This window comes from Thrips palmi, unplaced genomic scaffold (assembly GCF_012932325.1).
Source record: "Thrips palmi isolate BJ-2018 unplaced genomic scaffold, TpBJ-2018v1 HiC_scaffold_19, whole genome shotgun sequence".
Lineage (NCBI taxonomy): Eukaryota > Metazoa > Arthropoda > Insecta > Thysanoptera > Thripidae > Thrips > Thrips palmi.
In genome coordinates, this window is record NW_023144628.1 from 13,476,846 (window position 1) to 13,497,878 (window position 21,033).

At 44.6% G+C, this 21,033-nt stretch overlaps 2 protein-coding genes across 14 annotated transcripts in view; one reads left to right on the forward strand and one right to left on the reverse strand.

Moving 5' to 3' along the window:
- LOC117645850 (SET domain-containing protein SmydA-8-like) overlaps positions 1-13,697 on the forward strand; it is a 16,641-nt gene extending 2,944 nt beyond the window's left edge. For all 3 annotated transcript variants that reach the window (XM_034386329.1, XM_034386327.1, XM_034386328.1), the window contains exons 2-12: positions 1,246-1,307; positions 2,068-2,324; positions 3,001-3,151; positions 3,567-3,697; positions 4,736-4,918; positions 6,610-6,765; positions 7,784-7,925; positions 9,480-9,623; positions 10,176-10,346; positions 11,597-11,805; positions 13,344-13,697. In XM_034386329.1, coding sequence (XP_034242220.1) covers positions 1,280-1,307; positions 2,068-2,324; positions 3,001-3,151; positions 3,567-3,697; positions 4,736-4,918; positions 6,610-6,765; positions 7,784-7,925; positions 9,480-9,623; positions 10,176-10,346; positions 11,597-11,805; positions 13,344-13,496 — 1,725 coding nt within the window. In that variant the 5' untranslated portion in view covers positions 1,246-1,279 and the 3' untranslated portion in view covers positions 13,497-13,697. The remainder of the gene's footprint in view (positions 1-1,245; positions 1,308-2,067; positions 2,325-3,000; positions 3,152-3,566; positions 3,698-4,735; positions 4,919-6,609; positions 6,766-7,783; positions 7,926-9,479; positions 9,624-10,175; positions 10,347-11,596; positions 11,806-13,343) is intronic.
- Positions 13,698-14,559: 862 nt separating this feature from the next.
- On the reverse strand, positions 14,560-20,179 carry LOC117645855. 11 transcript variants are annotated; one of them, XM_034386354.1, is made up of 3 exons: positions 19,914-20,179; positions 18,140-18,355; positions 14,560-16,037 (listed from the first exon to the last, which is right to left on the reverse strand). In XM_034386354.1, exons 2-3 carry the CDS (start codon positions 18,146-18,148, stop codon positions 14,736-14,738), a joined length of 1,311 nt encoding a protein of 436 aa, XP_034242245.1. In that variant the 5' UTR covers positions 18,149-18,355; positions 19,914-20,179; the 3' UTR covers positions 14,560-14,735. The 11 variants fall into 11 exon arrangements, with proteins under 11 accessions (XP_034242245.1, XP_034242249.1, XP_034242250.1 ...); XM_034386358.1 differs by having other exon boundaries at positions 19,786-19,920; XM_034386359.1 differs by lacking the exon at positions 19,914-20,179 and adding an exon at positions 19,373-19,516.
- Between the last annotated feature and the right edge of the window lie 854 nt (positions 20,180-21,033).

The window sequence follows — 21,033 nt, forward strand, 5'->3', positions numbered from 1 at the left end:
TCGTGGGTAACATGTTTGAAAGATGCATATTGAAAATATTAATTTTGGACAAGCAGCCAAAGTAGCTTTGAGACGTTTCCATATGATCCGATCCCTGGACTACGTCTGTCGCCCTCGTTCACCGAGCTACAGCCGTTGTAAGAACAGGCTACTGTGGCCCACAATTTTTGGAACCAATCGTGGGTCAGCAATTTCGAAGGCTACCCGGGCGTCAAGCCTTTTAGCCTCAGACATCCGCGCTGTTTCAGGTGACTCAGGAAGGTTGAGAGAAGACCCATTCGGAATTTTTAAGTCGATTCGCTCATTCATGGATTTTTAGCGGCCCGCCAAACAAAATAGCCCATAATTGATTCGTGACCCACATTTTAATTTTTTACCTTACGCTTGAAACCAGAGGGTATTTACTAATCTTGTGATTTTGCGTTAAACTGCATAAGTTTAGGTGAATTTGAGAATTTTGACAGTCGGCGCCCAATCTGAATCCAATCAGCACATGGCGTTAGTTGTCCCTAATCAAAATCTGTGACACCTACATGATACCTGACGGCGCATGTTAGTTTGAAAATGAAAATTAATATGGACGCCATATTTCAGTGATTTGACGACTGAGGAGTTTTAGCCACACTCTCATTCCAGGAACGTGACACCACGTTGAAACGAACGTGACAACATGTCACGTTCGTTTGAGCATTGTGTCACGTTCGTTTTAATGTGAACACGCTGATTTTTGGCCAATTCACACCCAAACGAATGTGACACAATGCTCAAACGAATGTGACATTTTGTCACGTTCGTTTCAACGTGATGTCACGTTCCTGGAATGAGAGTGCACCCCTTCTGTGACGAGGGGGCCACCACTCTCATTTCAGGCGTACACAAGATTACGGGATTACGGGATATTTACTAGGGATTCCGCGTGAAATTTTCGAAAATTGGTTCGGAAACGTTGAAAAATAGCTCAGAAACGTTGAAAAATGACTAAAAACGTTGAAAAATGACAGAATTTCGTCAAGGATTACGTGATTACGCCATGGATTACCAGAGATTACCAGCCAATTTGTACACAGGCTTACGGGGGTGGTGGCCCCCTCGTTCTGTGACGATTGTTCTCAAGCAGTCCTGTCAGTCTTGTTTGGAAGCGTTCGGAAGGCGTCGAGTTCTCACCCTGGCATGGCTCGTCTGCCGTCAGACCTCTCTATTGATTCTCTCCATTTTGATTTTATGAAAGTTTCCTTTCATTTTCAGGATCAGGCTTGAACGTCGCCTAATTTGATCATCGATGTCTTCAAGTCGGCCCGTCTGGCACAGTAAGTCACTGCTGTTCTTACCATCGTGAATTTGGATATCGCTGCGGGATTAGTAACTCCCGTGGTGCAAACAACTTCGAAAAAAAAATACACCGTTATTTAAAATTCCTGTTATTTCAAAGGGAACGTTCACCGACATTCTAGTTGTTTTCCCCTCGGTGACTCCTCATTGTTCAACTAATTTCATCTTCAAGTCCGGTTTGGGGCAGGTGGACTTTTCAGTGGGTTTCGCCCGTAAATGCAATGGTTTTGTTCTTTTGATGTTTCCTTTGTATCTAAACGAAATCGTCTGTGATAAGAGCAATTTTGTTTGCAGTACCGAGGAAAAATCAAAAGAAAATAAACCTCCGTTTTCTTCGTAGCTGCAAATAACGCTCTTCGTAAGAAATTATCTGTGTACGCAGCGCGACGTAGCCTCCGTTTGGTCAGACATGTCAATAGTTACGGATTACGAAAGTTAACAAATATGCACTCCCAATATCCTACTGAGCTTTTTCTTCGTAATACGAACAAAAAGCTTAGTATTATGACAGCGCAGCGAAGGAAGTAACCTATAGTGATGAGTTCTTAGTAACTCATGACCACTTTCTTCATATTTCGATCAAATTTCTCTGTATTATGACAGATTTGAATCGTAAAGTACTGAGAATTAGCTTAGTTTTATGCGTGCACGGTACGGTATTTCTCAGTATGCAAATTGGGAGTGTGTGTCTGTGTTTTAGTGTTGTTTTCACAGTGTTGTCGCCACTGCCCTTTGCAGATGCCGCCACGGCCCCGTGCGCGGTGTGCGGCGCGGAGGGCCGGCCCTGCTCGCGCTGCCGCGTGCACTACTACTGCGGCGCGGAGCACCAGCGGCAGCACTGGGCCAAGCACCGCCACGGCTGCGGCAGCGTGGCGCTGGAGGGCGGCGTCCTGGTGGCCGTCAAGGACATCCCCGCCAACACCTGCATCCTGCGCGAGCTGCCGTCCGTCGTGTTCCCGTGCCAGCCGCACTTCCTCACCAAGCAGGACGTCGTTGTGAGTTGACGCTCACTGAGAAATCCGTACAAACTATTTTGAGCATACACAAGCTTTCAAAGAAAATACTTCGTTAATTACGAACTATTTCTTCGTATACAAAGTAACACTCAGTCTCGTATTGACTTTTTATCTCCCGCCATAAAGTTTTTGTGCAAACGTAATATGTACCATCTTCTCTTTAGCTATGCACTATTTTGTTCATTGTATAATGTGTTCAGTCCATTGCAATGTGCTTTTCAATTTCTACGTGATCTATTGACAGTTATATATTTATAAAGATCAAAATTGTGCGTAGTTAAAGAGAAAATAGTACATTTTATGTTTGCTTAAAAACGTCATAAGGAAGAGAGAAAAAAGTCCATTCAGGTCTGAGAGTGAATTCAGTTTGTATAATGTATGCTCAAAATACTTCGTAAGGTTTTAAGCGTGCTCGTTCACAGTAGTTTTCACACTAAATGTTTACGTACAATTTCGTACGTGGTGATGCATAATTTTAAACCTGTGCACCGTATAGTTGTGCGTGAATTTGCCTAAATGTATGCATTTTTACGCATGATATTGTGCAAATTCCACGTGTGCACAGAATCGTGCAAGTTGCACGTACGAAATTCTACCTAAACAGTGAGTGTGCGTGCACGAACTATACTAACAACCATCGATCCATCCGCGGCAGTTGTGCGTGGCGTGCTGCGTCGACGTGAGCGGGTCGTACGCCCAGTGCGGCCGCTGCGGGCTGCCCGTCTGCAACGACACCTGCAGTCAGTCCAGCAGTCACCAGGCGGAGTGCCAGGCGTTCCAGGAGGCCGAGTTTGTGGTGCCCAAAGGTGAGTTTCCTTGCTCGCAGGCGCTCCCCTGTCGCGCTCTCGAAATAAGTGTCCGTCCACTCTGAAAACCTGTGTGAACAGTACTCACTGAAGCCCTCTTTGTGTGTGTGTGCTCAGTATTCACTTAAATTTAAATACGAGAACCGGTATGAGGGAAAGGCAAAGCAGCATTACACTGAGAATGAAAAAGTCATGATCAATGCCCAATTTTGGGTGAGGTATACTTTATCACTCAAATTTGGGTGAGGAAGGGTGTATCAGTATTATGACGCAAATTTGGGTCTAAATATCTTAAAGGTGCAGTGAATTCTCAATAATGTCCTAAAGTCAGGTGCACCAACAATGTTCAACCATGTATTCGACTTGGCGTGTTCCGGGCTCAGCTGCTCACTTTTCTCGCATTTGTTGCCCCCAGCTGACATCGAAGATGAGGACGTCCCCGTGGGAACGGCCGTGTGGATTCTGCGCGCTGCGTTGGCGTCTCTGGACAACCCGCTGCTTGACTATCTGCTCCAAGACCTCGGCTTCGGCGACAAACCACCCAGGGTACGTAGGGCGCGTGCGCTGACACTAAATGCCATTACTAATGTCCCATGTCATATTGTGTGTCGAACGCAGTCAAGTGAAATTAGTGACTCCGCATCGCATGAGTAACGTGGATTGCGACAGTGCATTCATTTGATGGAAAGAGATGCAGCTTACGTCGTGTAACGCCTTTACATGCTGATTAGCACAACCGGCACAACCATACTGCGTGCAGTAATTGCCATCCTATGCACGTAGACTCGTGTATTTAAAAATATGTTATTGAAATTGTGAAACGCCTACTGCTTGTTGTGCTTTTATTAGACAATTTGTGTCGCCAGGTGTTGACAACATTGTACATATCGTTGTCGGATGTGCTCAAAATTGTATGATTCATGTACTGTAAACATACACTGTGAATGAAAAAGTATCGATCAATACCTAAAGGGGGGGGTAACTTTATCACCCAATTTGGGCCTTGGAGACTACGTCGCCCAAAATTTTAGTCTTGTTTGTGCCTCTTTCATTGCCAGTGTAGATCTCCATAATTTCGGAAGGTACCTCTGGCAGAAAAGTTGCCGAAGGCACCTTCGCAAATTACTCTTGGCAATTTACGACGATTCTCTGTAATTTTCAAAGACTCTTCGTTTATCTTTTAACAACTCTCGTAAGTTCACGTCGATTGTTCGTGCATAACATTCTTCTTATATCACGAACAATCTTAGTGAACATACGAAGGAGCCATTGGTAACATTTTTAATCGAGGGGGCAACCACGTACGGTGTAAGGGGACACAAGATTTCTCAGGACAAGAGCTTTCGTCGGATTTCAGCCTAAAATCTGCCTGTTAACGGCCTTTTGTGGGAAAGAATTTGATTTTCCAGAGATTTCTAGAGCTCAAGCTCAAGGGACACAGGATTTCTCGAGTGGTTTCCCCCTCGTTTTTAAGAGAGACACCCCTCGATTCCAATATAATTCGTACAGTGTGGGACATTCTGCTGCCTAACCATTGTAAGAGATTCTCAGTGTGCTGCGCTTTGCCGTGGCGTGATGTTGCAGAGGTTGCCGGCGGTGTGGGAGACCGTCAACCTGAAGGTCAACACGCGTGCGGTGCGCTACCTGTGCGACGCTGTGGGCATCAAGCGGCTGTCCGAACGGGACCTGCACCGCGCCGCCCACATGGTCATCTCGTATGCCAGCGCGTCCCACGGCCCGCTTGTGAACAAAGAAGGCCAGAAGCCGGTCAGTCTTAACACCGCAAAATTTTGCTGTCACCTCGGGAGGTCCCATCCGAAAGTTCTGACCTTTCACTCTCAGCACGTTATTGACCTTTTGCTCATTTTGTCAGTACTTATGCAAGTCATTTGTGCAACCATCTTTTTTATAGAACTTCAAAGGAAATATTTAATAATGTACTGAGAAATTTGTCTTGTCCAAAATTTTACAAAGGAAATTAGTCATATTTACTTCGCAAATAGTATTATTGCTGTTCATACGGATACCTAATTAATGAGGTAAAAGTCAGTAACGTGCTGAGAGTGTACAGTTTCTGCCTCTGTAAGAAAAATTATGAATAGTGCAACAAACGTAACAACTGTACAGGAAAAGTATAACAGGGATTGTAGAGAGTACAACGAGAATTGCGCAGAACACAACCAAGCCCGGACTGCACAGCCATCGTCATGCCGGTTCCATTGTACTACTTTTTACAACAATTGTTGTACCTAAAAAGTTCAATGAAGTCCTGTCAAAAATTTGCCAGGAATTTGTGTACGTTGGTTGTGTTTTATTTCTTGCAGTGTGAGAAAGAATCTAGTTTGAATCGCAAGTGAATTCTGTAAGTTTGTTCATGTGAGGCAGTTCATGTAATAATAGGTTATTATATAATTCGCTCCAACTGGAACAAGCAAGATTTAAAGAATAGTGGTGCTTCTTGAAACGTACTCACCTTAGTCTCTCATCCGCACTGTTAAAAAAATCAGTTGTAATTTTCATAATATTGGTTGGCATTTTTTTTCACAAACAATTGTTATGAAAATTAAAATCACAAATGATTGTAAATTGTTTTACAATCACGTTATGAAAATTCATATCATGTTATGAAAATTCATATTCGCGTTTGCGAGGTCATTTTAGAGCAGTTAAGCAAAAGGACAACTAAGTGTTCATGTATATGAACACCCAAGCGGCCTTATGCCATTTATTGAACCGATTCTGCTTTTGATCAGCGGGTTTCGAACCCGGGATCTTTGACTTGTGGTGCACGCTCTTTACCGCTGTGCTACCACGTCCCACGGGAGGCGGAGGGTCAGCTACTGATGACTCTACCAGCGCCCCTTGGCCACGCCTCTTGAGCTAGTTATGAAATTTACAATCGGATTCGGAAAATTACTATTGTGTGCTCAAAATCAACATTTAAGATTCGCAATTTTCAGAACATGGTTTTAAAATTACCAACAATTGTCAATTTTACGAAATTGTTTCGAATTTTCGCATCAAGTTATGAAAATTGCAATGTTTGTAAAATTCATATCCGTATTCGTAAAATTGTCATCAAAATTGCTTTGAAAATTCATAACTTTTGTAACAGTGCGTTCCAAATGATCAAACGTCTCGAAAAGTTCTCGCGTTGCTGCTAAGATGCTTTATCCGGAAACGGACCGGATAAGATCGTTCATCTCGAAGCCGAAGAGTTAACTCCTGTTAAGAGTCAACCTAATTTTCGTCTAGTTAATAGCCATGCTTTTAACAAAAAGAATGTTTATTCCATGTTTACTTAAGTGGGTCTGTGTTATTTAATGGGGCAGGGTGAAGTGATCTTGCCATGTACCCATTTTTTATATATAAGTTGTCGACAAAGAGCCGTGTACACTCTTCAGTTTTCAGAATTCTTTTCCCGCCATGTGTACGAATGGCACATCTTTGTATTTCAGGCCCACGTCGGCGTCCTTTTCGTCGGGCTGTCCTTGAGGAAGCACAGCTGCTTCCCCAACTCCGCTGACAGAGTGATGAAACCTAGGACGGACGAGTATATGGTCGTGACTACAAGAGATGTGGCTGCCGGCCAATGCATCACTATAAACCGCCAGGTTTGAATTTTCCCGCCCGTGGCGTTCCTTCGGGTCCTGCACGTCAATTATTTTCAAAGTATTGTCAAATAGAGTACTTCAGAGAAGCTCTGGCCCGGAAGAAGAACATAAACGGAAGTAAGAAATTGCAGTATCTAAGAGAAATATACGCTGCGGACCCTTATGCGCAGCGTATATTTCTCATAGATACCTCAATTTCTTACTTCCGTTTTTGTTCTTCTTCTTCCGGGTTAGAGCTTCTTTGGAGTACTCTATTGCTTTGAAGGTGTCTCTGTTTATTATTGGGTGCTCACGATATTTCAGAGCACAATTGCCGATCAGCGTACGATTTTGTACGACAGTTCACTGTAAAAAATTCTGTACTTTTGTAAGGAAATGGTACGGACAAATATAGAACGGAAGTACGGAGAATGCTCCATTTGAACCCATGTAAACGGGTACGGAAAAAAAGTACGGAAGTTCCGTAGTTGGCAAGTACGGACGGTTCAGGCAAATTATTGACCAGACATGTTCCGTCCTTTTTTCTCTCAGTGTTTCGTGTTCCGATATGGGATAAATCCTTCTTGGCACAAGATGCGGTTGGTTGAGAATCTAGGATGTTGTATTTTCAGTCTCGTAGGGGGCGTCGGAGTCTTATGTCGACCATAAAGGAGACAATGTTTGAGTCGCTGTTGTATTTGAATAACTGATGATTCTTCGTTTTCGTTCCGTCAAAATTAGGCACCAAAATTAAACCTTGATTTGCCCGCACTCTAAATGTTTATGTAGCAAGTACCTTTGTGTACGTGGAGCTGCATGACTTTAAACCGGTGTAACGTTTCCCCCAAATTCGTGCTCACATTTGCATGAACTTATGAGTTTTTACGCACAATATTAGGATAACTCTACGTACGCACAAAATCGTGCAAGCTCCTCGCTCAAAATTCTACATTAACATTTGGTGTGCGAGCTTGCCCGGTTTCCGTGACGATAACCTTCGGGACGTTCTTTATTTTTGCCTCTATCCTCGTCCTTCCAGGGCGGCACGTGGTTCGACCACACGCGAGAGCGCCGCAAGAACGTGATGTTGCGCTGGGGGTTCGTCTGCGACTGCGAACGCTGCAGCGACCCCACCGAGCTGGGGATGTACGTGGACTCGCCCTGCTGCGCGGCCTGTGCAGGTAAGCATCCACGCCCTGCACTGTAAATGTCTTACGGTGAAAGGCTGCACCAACATATTATGGCGGGGATTTTCTCCATAATACCAACAAAATTCGTCAAAATACACTGTGGCAAAAAGCTACGGAAAATCCTGTAAACAGCTTGTGGTAATTCTCCGTATTCTCCGTAGGATCTTACAGTGTTTTCCGAAGGACTATACAGTCTTTCAGGTCCTACGGAGAAGACTGTGCGGACTTACAGAGGATACTGTACGGCCCTACGGAGAATGCTATTATTGCTAATTAATGCTAATATTGATAAGAGGGCTACGGAGTATCCTGGCAAAAAAATAACAGTATTTTCCGTACCTTTTTGCCACAGTGTATCTATAAGGTATACAGTGAATTCTCAATGGTATGTTACGAGTTCAGCTGCACCACCATAACATGGAACATTTTCACCATAATATGGGGAATCTTCACTGTAGAACATTTAGAGTGTGGAAACCTTACAAACTATTTTTAGGCAGCAGCTTGTCATAACAAAGTGTTTTGAGCATACATAAGCTTACAAGGAAAATACTTAGTTATTTATAAACTATCCTTCGCTTAGAAAGTTAACTAATTTGTACCGTGCTCAAAATTCTTCGTAAGGTTGTAAGCGAGGGGTCGGCAACTTCGTACGCGGTGGCTATATTACCCGTATATTACCATTATATTACCATATATTACTTGCATATTACCTCAATTTCGCCTCTATAATACCCCTATATTACTATATATTACTTTGTATTATTTTATATTACACATATATTACCTATACACTGAAAATTGAATGGTCGGACACATGGTCAAATTATGGCGTGACAGGAAGTCACGCCAAAAATTGGCGTGACAGGAAATTCACGCCGAAAAACGGCATGACGTGTGCGTCACGCCGTCATCTGGCGTGAATGTTCTGTGTGCATTGGTGCGTAGTCATGCCAAACACCGGCGTGACAGGAAATTCACGCCAAAAATTGGCGTGAATTTCTGAGTCACGCCGATTTTTGGCATGACTTTTTTGTCATGCCGTTTTTTGGCCTGACACTAAATTCACGCCCCTGCAGCGGCACGAAGTCACGCCGATAGATTTTTAGTGTATTACTGGTAATAAACGTATACTCCCTCGAGCACGGCCAAGGGAAGTTGCCGACCCCTCGGTTGTAAGCGTGCGCTTCATTTACACAGGTGGAGTGGCTTGTACACTGTCACTAAACGAGTCCAACGTCATATTCGGTAGAATATTAATTTGTGTCACGTTCGTTTGCAAGTGACTGGGCCGTAGATCAGCAAGCAATGTGACGTCATTTTTAGGCACACTCTGTAAATCTTACAAACTATTCAAGCCTTGCGAAATAAAGAAGTTTGTTAAACTAAGTTGCATGCGCATATACGTATGTTTTCAAAGAAAATATCAAGTTAATTACGAACTATTCCTTTGCACGACAAACAAATGAGTATGTACCTAACACATGAGCGATCTTTCCTCTTTGTTTTGTACTAAAGTCGCTAGTGTTCTGCCTTTTCCAACAGAGCGTGGCAAGCAATGCTTCTTGGTGCCGGTCGGGGACGAAATCCGCAATGACTGGTCCTGTGAGGGTTGCAAGAAGTCGTTGCCACTGCCCGAGGTGAAAGGTCTAACGAAGCCAGCAGAAGACCGGTTGGAAGAGCTTTTAGGTAAGTAGTGGCAGGACCGAAGGACTTTTCGTTATATAGACCCCGCCCCCGTTAAAAGCAGCACATTTACTTCCTTAGAAAATTTGTCTCTGGTCACCACGGACTTACTTAAAATACTTCGGTACGCGCCCCACACATGCGGGGGTCTGGGGGCGGAGCCCCCATCGAGCGTCGCGAGTTATTCTTATATAAATAGGTGGACTTTGTATTTTAGAGAAATCGTGAGTCACTGATTTGCACTGAAGATAGTTCGAGGACACTGTTAGGTACCTCTACTGTTCAGATAGTTCTAAATCCGCACTGACAGTTAAGGTTGTCTTATATTTGCTCTGGCAGTTCGGACTGTTCTATTCGGAGGCGTCGAATTTTGGCCAGGGGCACCGGCATCAATATTTTTCAGCAGCTGATACCTTCAGTTCTCAAGAAAGTTGAGGACACGATAGTTGTGTGTTCCCGAGTCGTGTGTTGTTGTTTTTTGTTGCTGTTTGCAGTGGCCGCAATTTTCTAGTTACTCTGGCACCGATGTTTCTATGACCGGATCTATTTGCTCAGATTCTTCGACGGAGGAGTTGTTGAAGTTCATCGCTGAGCACTCGTACCCGCGGGGCCCCTTGCACCCCACCCACGCCTTGGTGCTGCGGGCCAGGAAGGCCTTCCTCTCGGACAACCACTTGCGCCGGGCCATGCGGCACATGTTTCAGCTGAAGGAAGTGGGGCTCAAACGTGAGTGAGCGATAACGATTCACTAAATGCTTCTGGACTTTTTGTAGGGTACCTGAGTATTTGTGGACTTTTTGTACCTGAGTATTTGTGCAAGTTTGAGTAATGGACGGATTTGTTCCTGAATTGAGTCCTATTTTGTACATGCCGTGATATGAAAATTGTTCCTAATTTATGTTTTAAATTATGCACAGCGTACATATTTACGAATTTTTCACTAATTCTGAACACGGCCGCATATTTCACTCTAAGGCGAGTTGTTAAAATGCCCACCCGGGGGCGTCATTTGCAGCGTACCTTGAGGCCTTTCTTGCAAGCTTTGTGCTTGTTGCGTCAGCTAAGCTTGCCTTCCAGCATGTTCTTTTCGCTCCTCTCCTGCATCTCCAAATGCATGACAGCATTTCTTCGCTGCCCCTGACTGCAAGCGTAAAGTCTCCAGAGCGTACCACTACGCATCAGTTACACCAGTGCTGGTGACATTAGATTTATAAGATCCTTCAATCTCATTCCAGGAACGCAACATCGCGTTTAAACTAATGGGACAAAATGTCTCGTTCATTTGAGCATTGTGTTACATTCTTTTGAATGAGCTAATTTATGGCTGATTCACATCCAAACGAATGTGGCACAATGCTACAAGGAAAGTGGCATTGTGTCACATTCGTTTAAACGTAATGTTGTGTTCCTGGAATAAGAGTGTACGTGACTCGACTTTTTCCCCTCAGAATCCTTCACTGATAAAAATTCTGTCGTATCTTAGCGACACATTTATTGCTCATTTTTTTAAGCGACAAGATTTGTTGTGGAACAAATAGCTTGTTAAACCGTACTGGAACGACAAACTTGTAATGACACATTAACAGTCCACCTTCGAAAACAGGTCGTTGACCAACAACAAATGATGCAAACAAGCATTGTAAGTTGGAACAGATGTTGTAATGTCTACGTGAAGTATTGATTGAGTACTTTTGTCACTAAATTTATTTTTATTGTTCTGCTTTCAACAATAGTAATTTCCCTGTGACTTAAAAGAATAAAATAGAAGTTTATTCATAATATTCCTTCATTTTACAGATAATGTCAAAAGATGTTGTTTGCACACAAATTGTACCAAGAATAGTGATAACAAGAAATTTGTTCTTCCACGGCAAATTGTCGCTTACTAAATTCAACGACATTTGTTACGCTTTGGTTCATGATGACATTCTAATTTTCACTCATCTGATTGTTCCTGTACAACCATTTTTTAACAGTGTTGAAGAGGTCACATCGGGAGCAGCTTCAAATTTCAATGCAATTTGTGACCGGCTGCGTAGAGGTGATCACTGAGCAGCTCCGAGCCCTGAACCGCCTGCTGCCCGGCCTGACCAACCAGCGCTTGTCCTTGCTGTGCGAGCTGCGCTGGCTGACACTCTTCAAGCTGGACTGGCTCAAGACTGCCGCCAGATGCCTGCGGACTCCGGTTAGTGCGATAGACCCTGCACAATGGACCAGAAGACCGGCGCAGGTGGCCAATACTCTGGGTGCGTTTTGAGCTGCAGAGTCACTAGATGGGACTCGAACCGAACGTGTGACCCCTCCAATGGATGGCTTTCCACACGAGGAATCTATCGTAAGGGTCACACGCTCGTTTTGAGTCCTGTTTAGCGACTGTGGAGCTCAGATCGCGTCTGGAGTTTTGGCCGCCACTACGCCACCACCGGTCTTCTGCTGGCCCACTGTGGAAGGTGAACTTCTTGCTGGGCAGTTATTTGCAAGTTCGTATTCAAACGATGAGTGCAAACCACAACCTAGGGTAATTTGAGACACTCCAAACCCCTCAGTTTAGTCGTGAAGAAGGTCACGGTTGGATACCCGGGCACTCCACTGAAAAACCAAACGTGGTCCAGACCGCACCACTGGTGTGGTCAGATGGATGCCATTTTGACCACATCAGTTGGTGTGGTCTAGACCACGTTTGACGACGTATGGTGCGGTCTAGACCACGTTTGGCCACGTTTGGTGTGGTCTAGACCACACCAAACGCACCAAACGTGGTCTAGACCACACCAGCTGGGGGTCAAAATGGCATCCATTTGACCACACCAGTTGGTGCGGTCTAGACCACGTTTGGTTTTTCAGTGTCGTCTAGATATACTAGTTACCTTGGTTTAACAGGGACAAGTCATAAAATGATACTAATTAGTACGTACTAAAAAGCATGTGTCTCATTTTACCCCTGTTGTCTCACTGCCAATGTGCATAATCTCACGTTATCTCGTGCACATCTGTCGCACACGCTTATTATAAGCTTATTATAAAACCTTACAAAGTATTTTGAGCATACATAGCACAAACTTATTTAGTCTGTTCTACAACGAAATAGTTCGTAAATTACGTAGTATTTTCTTTGGCAGCTTATGTATGCTCCAACATACTTTGTTATCACAAGCTGCTTTTCTGTCTAATGACCGAAAATAGTTTGTAAGGTTTTCAGAGTGCACGCTTGGATTTTTAAGGCACAAGTTTCCGGGCTGACAGTACAAAACAGGTCCACGTATTTATCGTGATTTTGTCCCCGCAATGTTAGACAAAATAAAAGCCTTTATAGTGTTTGAAGGTGCGGAACCCTACAATTTGTTTGATTGCTGTCAGTTTTTAAACTTCGATGAATTACGCCACGCTAAGTCAGCCCTACATGGCAAAGCGGTACCTCCACGGGAAAAGATTTGCAAAGCATCGCCTCTTAATGGAAAAAAAACCAAGACAGTATTTACTCTACAACAAACTAGAGTTGCTTTGTATTTTGAAAAAAATTCCTACGTAATTCGAAGCATTCTGCTTCGTAGACTGAGAAGTGGTTTTCCCAGGCAGCCTCTAGTTGACGACAGGCGATTTTCATGACATTCCTGTCTAAAGCAGGAACAGTTTTTGCCGTGCGGATTTTCTACATGGCCTACTCACTCCGCGTGCCTCAATTCCATTTTTGTGCCGACTTGACGTACCTTTTCCGTGTTTCAGGAGACTGAGCAAAATATGGCCCATTTGACGGAGTCGCTGCTGGATGTGGAAAAGCAGATCAGGCGTCACTTCTTCTTCCTGCGCGACGACGATGAAATGGTGCAGGCAGTTATGAAGAGCGGACAGGTGACCGCCGAATCTAACTATTTCTAAGGATTGGTCACGGCATTGCCATTTTTTTTTTTTTTTTTAGTTTTGTGACGCTTGTAACAAACTTCAACTTTCAACAAGTTTGATTATTAAGTAATTACCTTATTTCTTTAACGTTTTCTCAGCCGTGTTGGCACAATATTCTACTGTTTTCTACGGTTCATTTGTAATTCCGTTGTAATAAAGGAAGCAAGTTAATCTCCATCTGATAATCTTATTTGCAAGTCTCCCATACTCCCAACAAATGGTGGGTGAAAATCTGACTGTCATTGTTGGAAATCCACATTCTTAACGAAACGACGCTTTCGCTCGTCGCTGTGAGAAGAATAAAAATAATCAATAAGCCAGGAACCAGGACGTACACCTAAAAGGACGATCCAACAATGTTGCACCGAAAAGATCACACAGCGAAATTGGCCGTAACGTTTCACCCTTATCAGGGAATCAGAATTTCTTGTCATGCCGCTTTTTGGCCTGACTTGTCTCATAATACGCGTTGTCGATCACGCCAAATGACGGCGTGACTCTCATGTCACGCCGTTCATCGGCGTAAATTTCGTGTCACGCCAATTTTTGACGTGACTTTTTCTCACGCCATAATTTGGCCATGTGTCCGACTATTACGTTTTCAGTGTTCGATAATGCGCGTCAAAGTACTATCCCTTTTCCGAGATACGTCAGAGTATCGCCCGTTTTCGGTCAGACAGTCTTTTCTCACCTCGAAGGGTGAGCTCGGTGGCAAAAAGTTACGAAAAATTCTGCAAACAGCTTGTGGGTATTCTCGGTAATCCCATTGTCAGTATTCTCCGTGGGACCGCACAGTCCTCTTCGTGGGACTTAACAGTCTTCCACGTCCTGAGAAGACTCTACGGCAGCACGGAGGATACTGTAAGAGCCTACAGAGAATCTTGGCAAAAAAAAATGGCAGAATTTTCCGTACCGTTTTGCCACAGTGAGGTATATCACAACTTGATTTACGGTGTGAGAAAAATACATCAGTATCTGGGTTATCTATTTCGTTCTGGTATCTTAAATAATGTAAAGGAGGTAAATAAAAAAACGGGCATTGAGCAAACACTAACCAGGATTTATTCTTTAGATTCTGTTTTAACAAAAACAAGGCTATTCACGCATTATGATTCTTTCTTTTGCATCTAATTTTTCAAAGTTACAGATCAATAACGCAACCAGGATTTACCATTTTATCCTGTCATTACAAACTCGAGATACTTGACGCCGTCGTTACAAGGTGACGGGGTGGACCACCTGCAGGCACTTGACAGGACAGCCCGCTCTTCTAGCGTGAGCAGAGAATGAAAAGTCACATCCCAGCGGGACATGGCAGCCCCACCGACACCATGGGCAGGCGCAGTCTTCGGGGGCTTTAGACCGCGACACTCGTAGATGGAGGCCCTTGTTGCGCAGCAGGACGTCCTGCACCGCAGGGTAATGCAGCCAGCTGTGCAGACACGTGTCACGAGGAGCCTCGACCGTCAGAGTCGTGAGGCTGGGAAGAGACGTGGGACTCACAGATCGCAGCATTTCGTCCGAAGGCACGAGACCCAGATGCAGGCATTGCAAGGAGAGAAACTCTGCTGGGATGAATGTTACAGGCCGCAGAGAGCCTATTAGCCCTTTCACGGTTAGGGCTTCAAGAATTGGGGCTGATGGCGACCTGCTCAATGCGAGTAGAAAAGCATCAGTCGGAATACTTCTGTCTTCTAACTCTAATTTCACTCTTCGAAGTTGAGACACCACACAGAGAAAGCTCTCCACATCATGAAGGAAAGCCGATAGGTTCCGAACGCAAATAAGCTCTAGACTCTGAAGGTTTGGCACCGCCACCAACTGCATGAGATCGTTGATTGGGACACAGCGCAAGCACCGCAGTCTGGGCATTTTGGACAACAAGGCAACCGGGATGTTCTTCGTGCGACGAAGATCAACTACTTCGAGAGTCTCTGCGTGTGTTCTCAGCAGAAGTTCTAGGAAGGGGTCCACCCTGCGTGATCGGTAATCAAGATGGGTCAAGGAAGGCCCGACCTCTACGTCACACCATGAAGCCGGGAGCGGCGGCAGCGACCCACCACCATAATAGGCAATATCAAGTGTCTGTAGACTAAGGTTATAAATGGCCTTAAGGAGGAGGGGCGTTTCTTCCTGCAAGTCGTCGCCAAAAAAAAGGGAAAGCTCCTTTAGTCCGCCGAGAGCAGACAGTTTGAGGAAAATGGATATAGCGTAGGGGACCTCATCACTTGCGCATACATCAGAGTCAAGCATCTCGACGACACATGCGGTGCTGAGCACATGTGAGGCCAGGGCCCTCATAGACAAAGCCTCTGGTCGTCTGATCGAAGCGAGGCACGGGGCGAGAGCGAGGGCCGCGCGGATCATGCCCGCCTTCCGCAACTTGACGTTCTTCCACAGGGCCGGGTGCAGGCAGATGTCGCGTAGTCGACGGCACACGACGCGGCACCTGAAGAGCTCCCTCGGTGGAAGCAGGGCCAGCACGGCCAGCAGTGCCTCGTCCGGCAGGGAAAGTAGCTGCGGGCAGAGAGGAAAACATTCTCAGGCTGGTTATGTCCGTCCGCATCGTATGACGTTTCGGTGCTCTGCGAACTGAAGTGTGTACATAGTACACTCTGATTAGAGCATGCTTCCAAGCACACTGTTATTAACAGCATACTTGCTAGACACACGCTAAAACAGAGTGTACATGGCATGTACTCGCTAAATTAGAGTGTACCTGGCAAGTACACTTAAACTGGCCCATGCTTTTAGATAGGACCAATCGAGTGTATATAGCGTGTACTCACTGAACCGTGTAGGAAGGCCATGCACTAATAACGTGGCAAAATGTCCCATGCTTGCAAGGTGGGACACGGTTTGCCACGCTTGAATAAGATTTGTCCACGTTACACACACCGTTTGTCAGCTTGTAAGTTACAGGGATTTGCCCCGTTGTAAGGTGGGACAGGTTTGTCCACGCTTGAACGTGAACACGGTTTGCCCCACGTTGCAAATAATTTTGTCCCACGCTTAAAGGTGGGACATTTGTCCCACGTTATGTAGTGCATGCCTGTCCCACACTTGGTTAATAAAGTGCTTGCAAGGTACAATTTTAAATTTAACGTGTAGTGCAAACACTCTCCTTCGCTTTCAAAGGGGCCTGGTTAATAAGATGTGCTTGGGGTTTTCCCTTAATGTAGAGTGTACTAGTACACCCCAAACCCAAACCCTGAAAAGAGTCTTCGTTTGCTTAAATAAGGGGGTTGCACCTAGTTTGGAAAATCATTCTCACACGAAACGAAATTTGTTCGAATACAGAGAAAACTTTGCGGGTGCAAAGAGGATTCACACGGGGAGGAAACAAGGAGTAATCCACCTTGCTTTAACAATTTCAAAAGTGTATGTGGTACATCTTTCTCAAACTATTTGCGTTTCAAATGGTTCCTTCGGTAGGAGCGAACCCATTGCCCTAAAAGGGAGTTAAATTTGTAGGGCGTCCGCAATTAACCCAAACCCAAAGAACGTCTTTTTCCCGAAGGGGGTTACCCAAGGAAATCTTATTAAAAGTTTTGTTCTTAACGAAATTTAAAAAGGCGCAAAAGTTTCATCGGAGGAAAATGGATTTTATTTGCGTTACGGGGCAAATTGTATGTGTTCAACAGTTTCTCAAAAATTTGTAAAAGTTTCTTCGCAGGCCGAAGACTGTCCTCGGGGGAGTAAACTGTGAGGTCCTACACACAGTGTGGTCGACAGCAAAACTTTAAGAGCCTTCTTACGAATTAAAGGGCGACGACACATCATGCGTGAATGTTCCCGAGAAATGTATGCAACGCACTTTCCGGCCAATTAAAGACACACTACCTCCTCTGCTGAATCAAGGCAGCGAGACCCAACACCACTGCACCCTCCAAAGAAAACGTGCAAGGAACACATTTAATAGGGTACTCCATTAAATCTTGAAACGGAAGAAGAAGAAATGTAGGCCCCAAACACAGCTTCTGCGCATGCGCAGACGTTCTCCCACCACCCGGTGCGCATGCACAGAAGCTGTTTTTAGGACTTACTATTGTTCTTTTCCTTCCGTTCCAGTATTCATTGGTGTACCCTTTAAAAATGCATCGAAAAACATAAATGAGGTAGAAATAGTGTCTCTCATCAGACGGAAAGATCAGACGTTGGAGCGTATAATGTTACGCTCAGACAACCTTCCGTAACGCAACGTTACTCCACGACAAACCTCAGTGTCTACACGTGCACACTTATAAACGCATACTTGACCAAGTACACACTTACACACTCATCCTTCCATCACCATTTAACAATATTCATTAAGAAGATAAAAAGATGGTCGAGACGTAATTGATGACAATGTTACTAAAATAAAATTCTAAATGTTCACACGCTTCTTTGAGAGCACAAAAGTCAACTCGTTGTAACACGAAACTCAGCACTAATCTAAGAGTGTACAAATGCTTGGCGCCGTCTCACTCCACGGTACGCATGGGCATTCACAAGTGTAAACTTTGCCAAGCATGCAATTGTGTGTACTTACAAGCATGCACTTCTGAGTGAGACTTACTTTGTAGACAGTTAGCTTTGTAGCGCAAACGCTCGCACAGACGCCGAAAGGTACTTACGGTGTCCATGGCGACGAAGGACCTAACCAAGGCCAAGATGGGAGGGCGCGTGGGCGAGCTGGAAGGTCAGACTGTCCGGGCGGGAGAATCAGCGCGACGTCCGATGCCACTCCAGCAGGATGGGGTGCTTCTCCTACAGCAATGAGCGATGTGTAGGCCAGGGGTCCTCGACTTGCAGCAACGGCTGACGGCGCGGCGGCTGACGACACCCGGAAACTGTGCAAAAGAGAGTCCGGTAAGTTCTCTCACGAGTGGGGGTGCTCAGACTGAGGCGGCCCGGGCCGGAAGTCAGGAGCCAACATCTGCACCGGAAGAACAATTCAGATAGGAAACCCCCGATAGGAAACCCCCGATAGGAAACTCGAATGAATCTCGGAAGGGAACGAGAGCAAAAGTAAGCCCTAATAACAGCTTCTGCTCATGAGCACCGGGTGGTGGGGTAACGTCTGCGCATGCGCAGGAGACGTTGTTATGACTCACTTTAGATCTTATTCCGTTTCAAGATTCACCCTATTGCTCATTAGGAGGCATACATAGCTGCGTGAATGTGTGCAGGCACCAACGACTGCTACGCAAGCCCGACTTTATATATTTCGTCAGTATTTGAGCCGTTACGTCGTCTGAGGGGCCGTCCATTAGCAGGGTACTCCCATGGCTCTTGGATCCAAACAAGAAAAACAAAAGTGAGACCTATAAACAGCTTCCTCGCATGCGCATTCCCGCACCCCCGTGCACAAGCGCAGAAGCTGTTTCAGGACTTGCTGTTGTTCTTCACACTCTCAGACTCGCTCTTGACTTTGAGTATATCACATTGTTACTTTGTCTGTAGCACCTCGGAACAACAATACATGCTTTCCGCTTTTAAAGTTTTTTTTTTCTTTTTAATCAATTTCTGGTTGCCCATGGAGTTAGACTCCTCTTTTGGGCTGTACATTTGATTGTTTGCATTTACATATTTTTAGTAGTTGCTTTCAAATAAATTTTCCTATATAATTTTCGGAATGAATTGTACGTATTCAAGAAGAAACTACTACATATTATTGTTATGGGTAATAGTATACCTGGTTACGGACAAGAAAGTCACTGGGCTGAGAGTGCATCTTCCGTTTCAAGATTTCATATAAGTACCGTATAGCGCAACGCACTTCTAACCACTTTTTTGACTCCCCCGTCCCCCCATGAATCGCGGCGTTACGCTAGCCCAGACCCTCCGCCCAACGTACCGTTACTTACTAATTATGATCGGAATGCGACTTTTGCCCTAGTTTACTGCTTATTGTTTTGAAATGTGTTCTCGCTCTCAAATGTTTCATACGTAACCACTTTAAAATTAAAATAGACACTTCTAGCCAAGAGGATCATACACCGGAAACAGTTCTAGAAATCGGCCTTTTTCGGGGGTTTTGGCAGGTTCAAGTCTAATTGTATTACAAAATTATGCTTCCTTCAATTTATGGATTGAGAATAAACATTCGTCATCAAGAAATAAGCGTAATTTGGCAACTGTTTCCGGCGTATGTTCTTCTTGTTCTTCACTCAAGGCTAGAACTGTCTATTACCTTTAAAATTGACTATCATCACTCCTATATTTGAGAGGGGCACTAAATTAGATCCCAAAAATCATAGGCCCATTGCAGCAAACTCACCTGTTTCAAAAGTATTAGAGGAAATACTTCTTGAACAAATAGTAAATTTCTTTGAAAAACATGAAATTATGGCATCAAATCAATATGGATATCCAAAAAGTAGTTCTACAATAGATGCAATCACACACCTTACAGCCAAGTCTCCGTGCTCTGCACCTCCGCGATGGCGTCCTGGTGGCCTGGATTCTTGCTGGATGGCAGCCGGGACAAGGTGTCTGCTGCATACACCCATAACGATAGGGGCGAGCTGAAGCGTTGGAGTCCTGCACATAATTCGTTGATGGCTTTGCTCGCTAGGATGGTTGTCAGCGGTTTGTGGTCAGTGCGTAGCTCAAACTTAGCTAAAGCGATTAAGTACCATGACAGCTTCTCAAATGCCTAGGTTGATCCGAGTGCTTCCTTCTCGATTTGAGCGTATCTTGTCTCAACGTCTGTCAGGACTCTTGGGCAAAATGCACTGGTTTCCACTCACCACTTTTCTGCTGTTGTTCCAAAACCGCCCTCAAACCATACTTACACTGCAAAGCCGGTGGCAAGTTTACTTGCCACAAATTTGGCAAGCCGTTTTGAATGCCAAAATTTGGCAAGCTTGGCCCGGAAATACTCCCCAGCTTGCCAAAATTTGGCAAGCTTATGAAGATTGCCGACCAAAGCCTGCCAAATTTTGGCATTCAAACCGGCTTGCCAAATTAATGGCAAGTAAACTTGCCACCGGCTTTGCAGTGTAGAGGCGTCTGCTGTCACACGGGTAGGCAGGCGGGAGTCGAACAGGGTCAAGACTGGTGCATTCGGACTAAGCGGAACTGTTACATCCAGATTTTCTTCATATTCGGGATTTCGGAAGGGCATCTTCGTAGATTAAGATCGTGCATAAAAGTTCGTGCCCAAATACATTACTTTTACCTTTAAAACGAAGCATGAAAAATGTAATTTTCAGTAAGAAAAAAGGATTTTGAGGGCATTTTGCACCCAACTTATAACATCAAATTTTATATCATTTGCGAAGTTTTTTGACATGCTGATCACGAAAATGACAACCATTTTGAGCGCCGGCACGGTCATAAAACAGTTTTCCCCATGCCAAAGAGTGTTTGAAGGAATTTTGGGGTCATTTCAGACCTTATTGACAAGGGAAGTGCTTCAGGTGTTAACTTACACCCAGATTTTGATCATATTTTTGGGATCTCTTCTACAACAGACTAATTTTCCGCACAAAAGTTGCTGCTGAGATACATTACAGCAATTTTT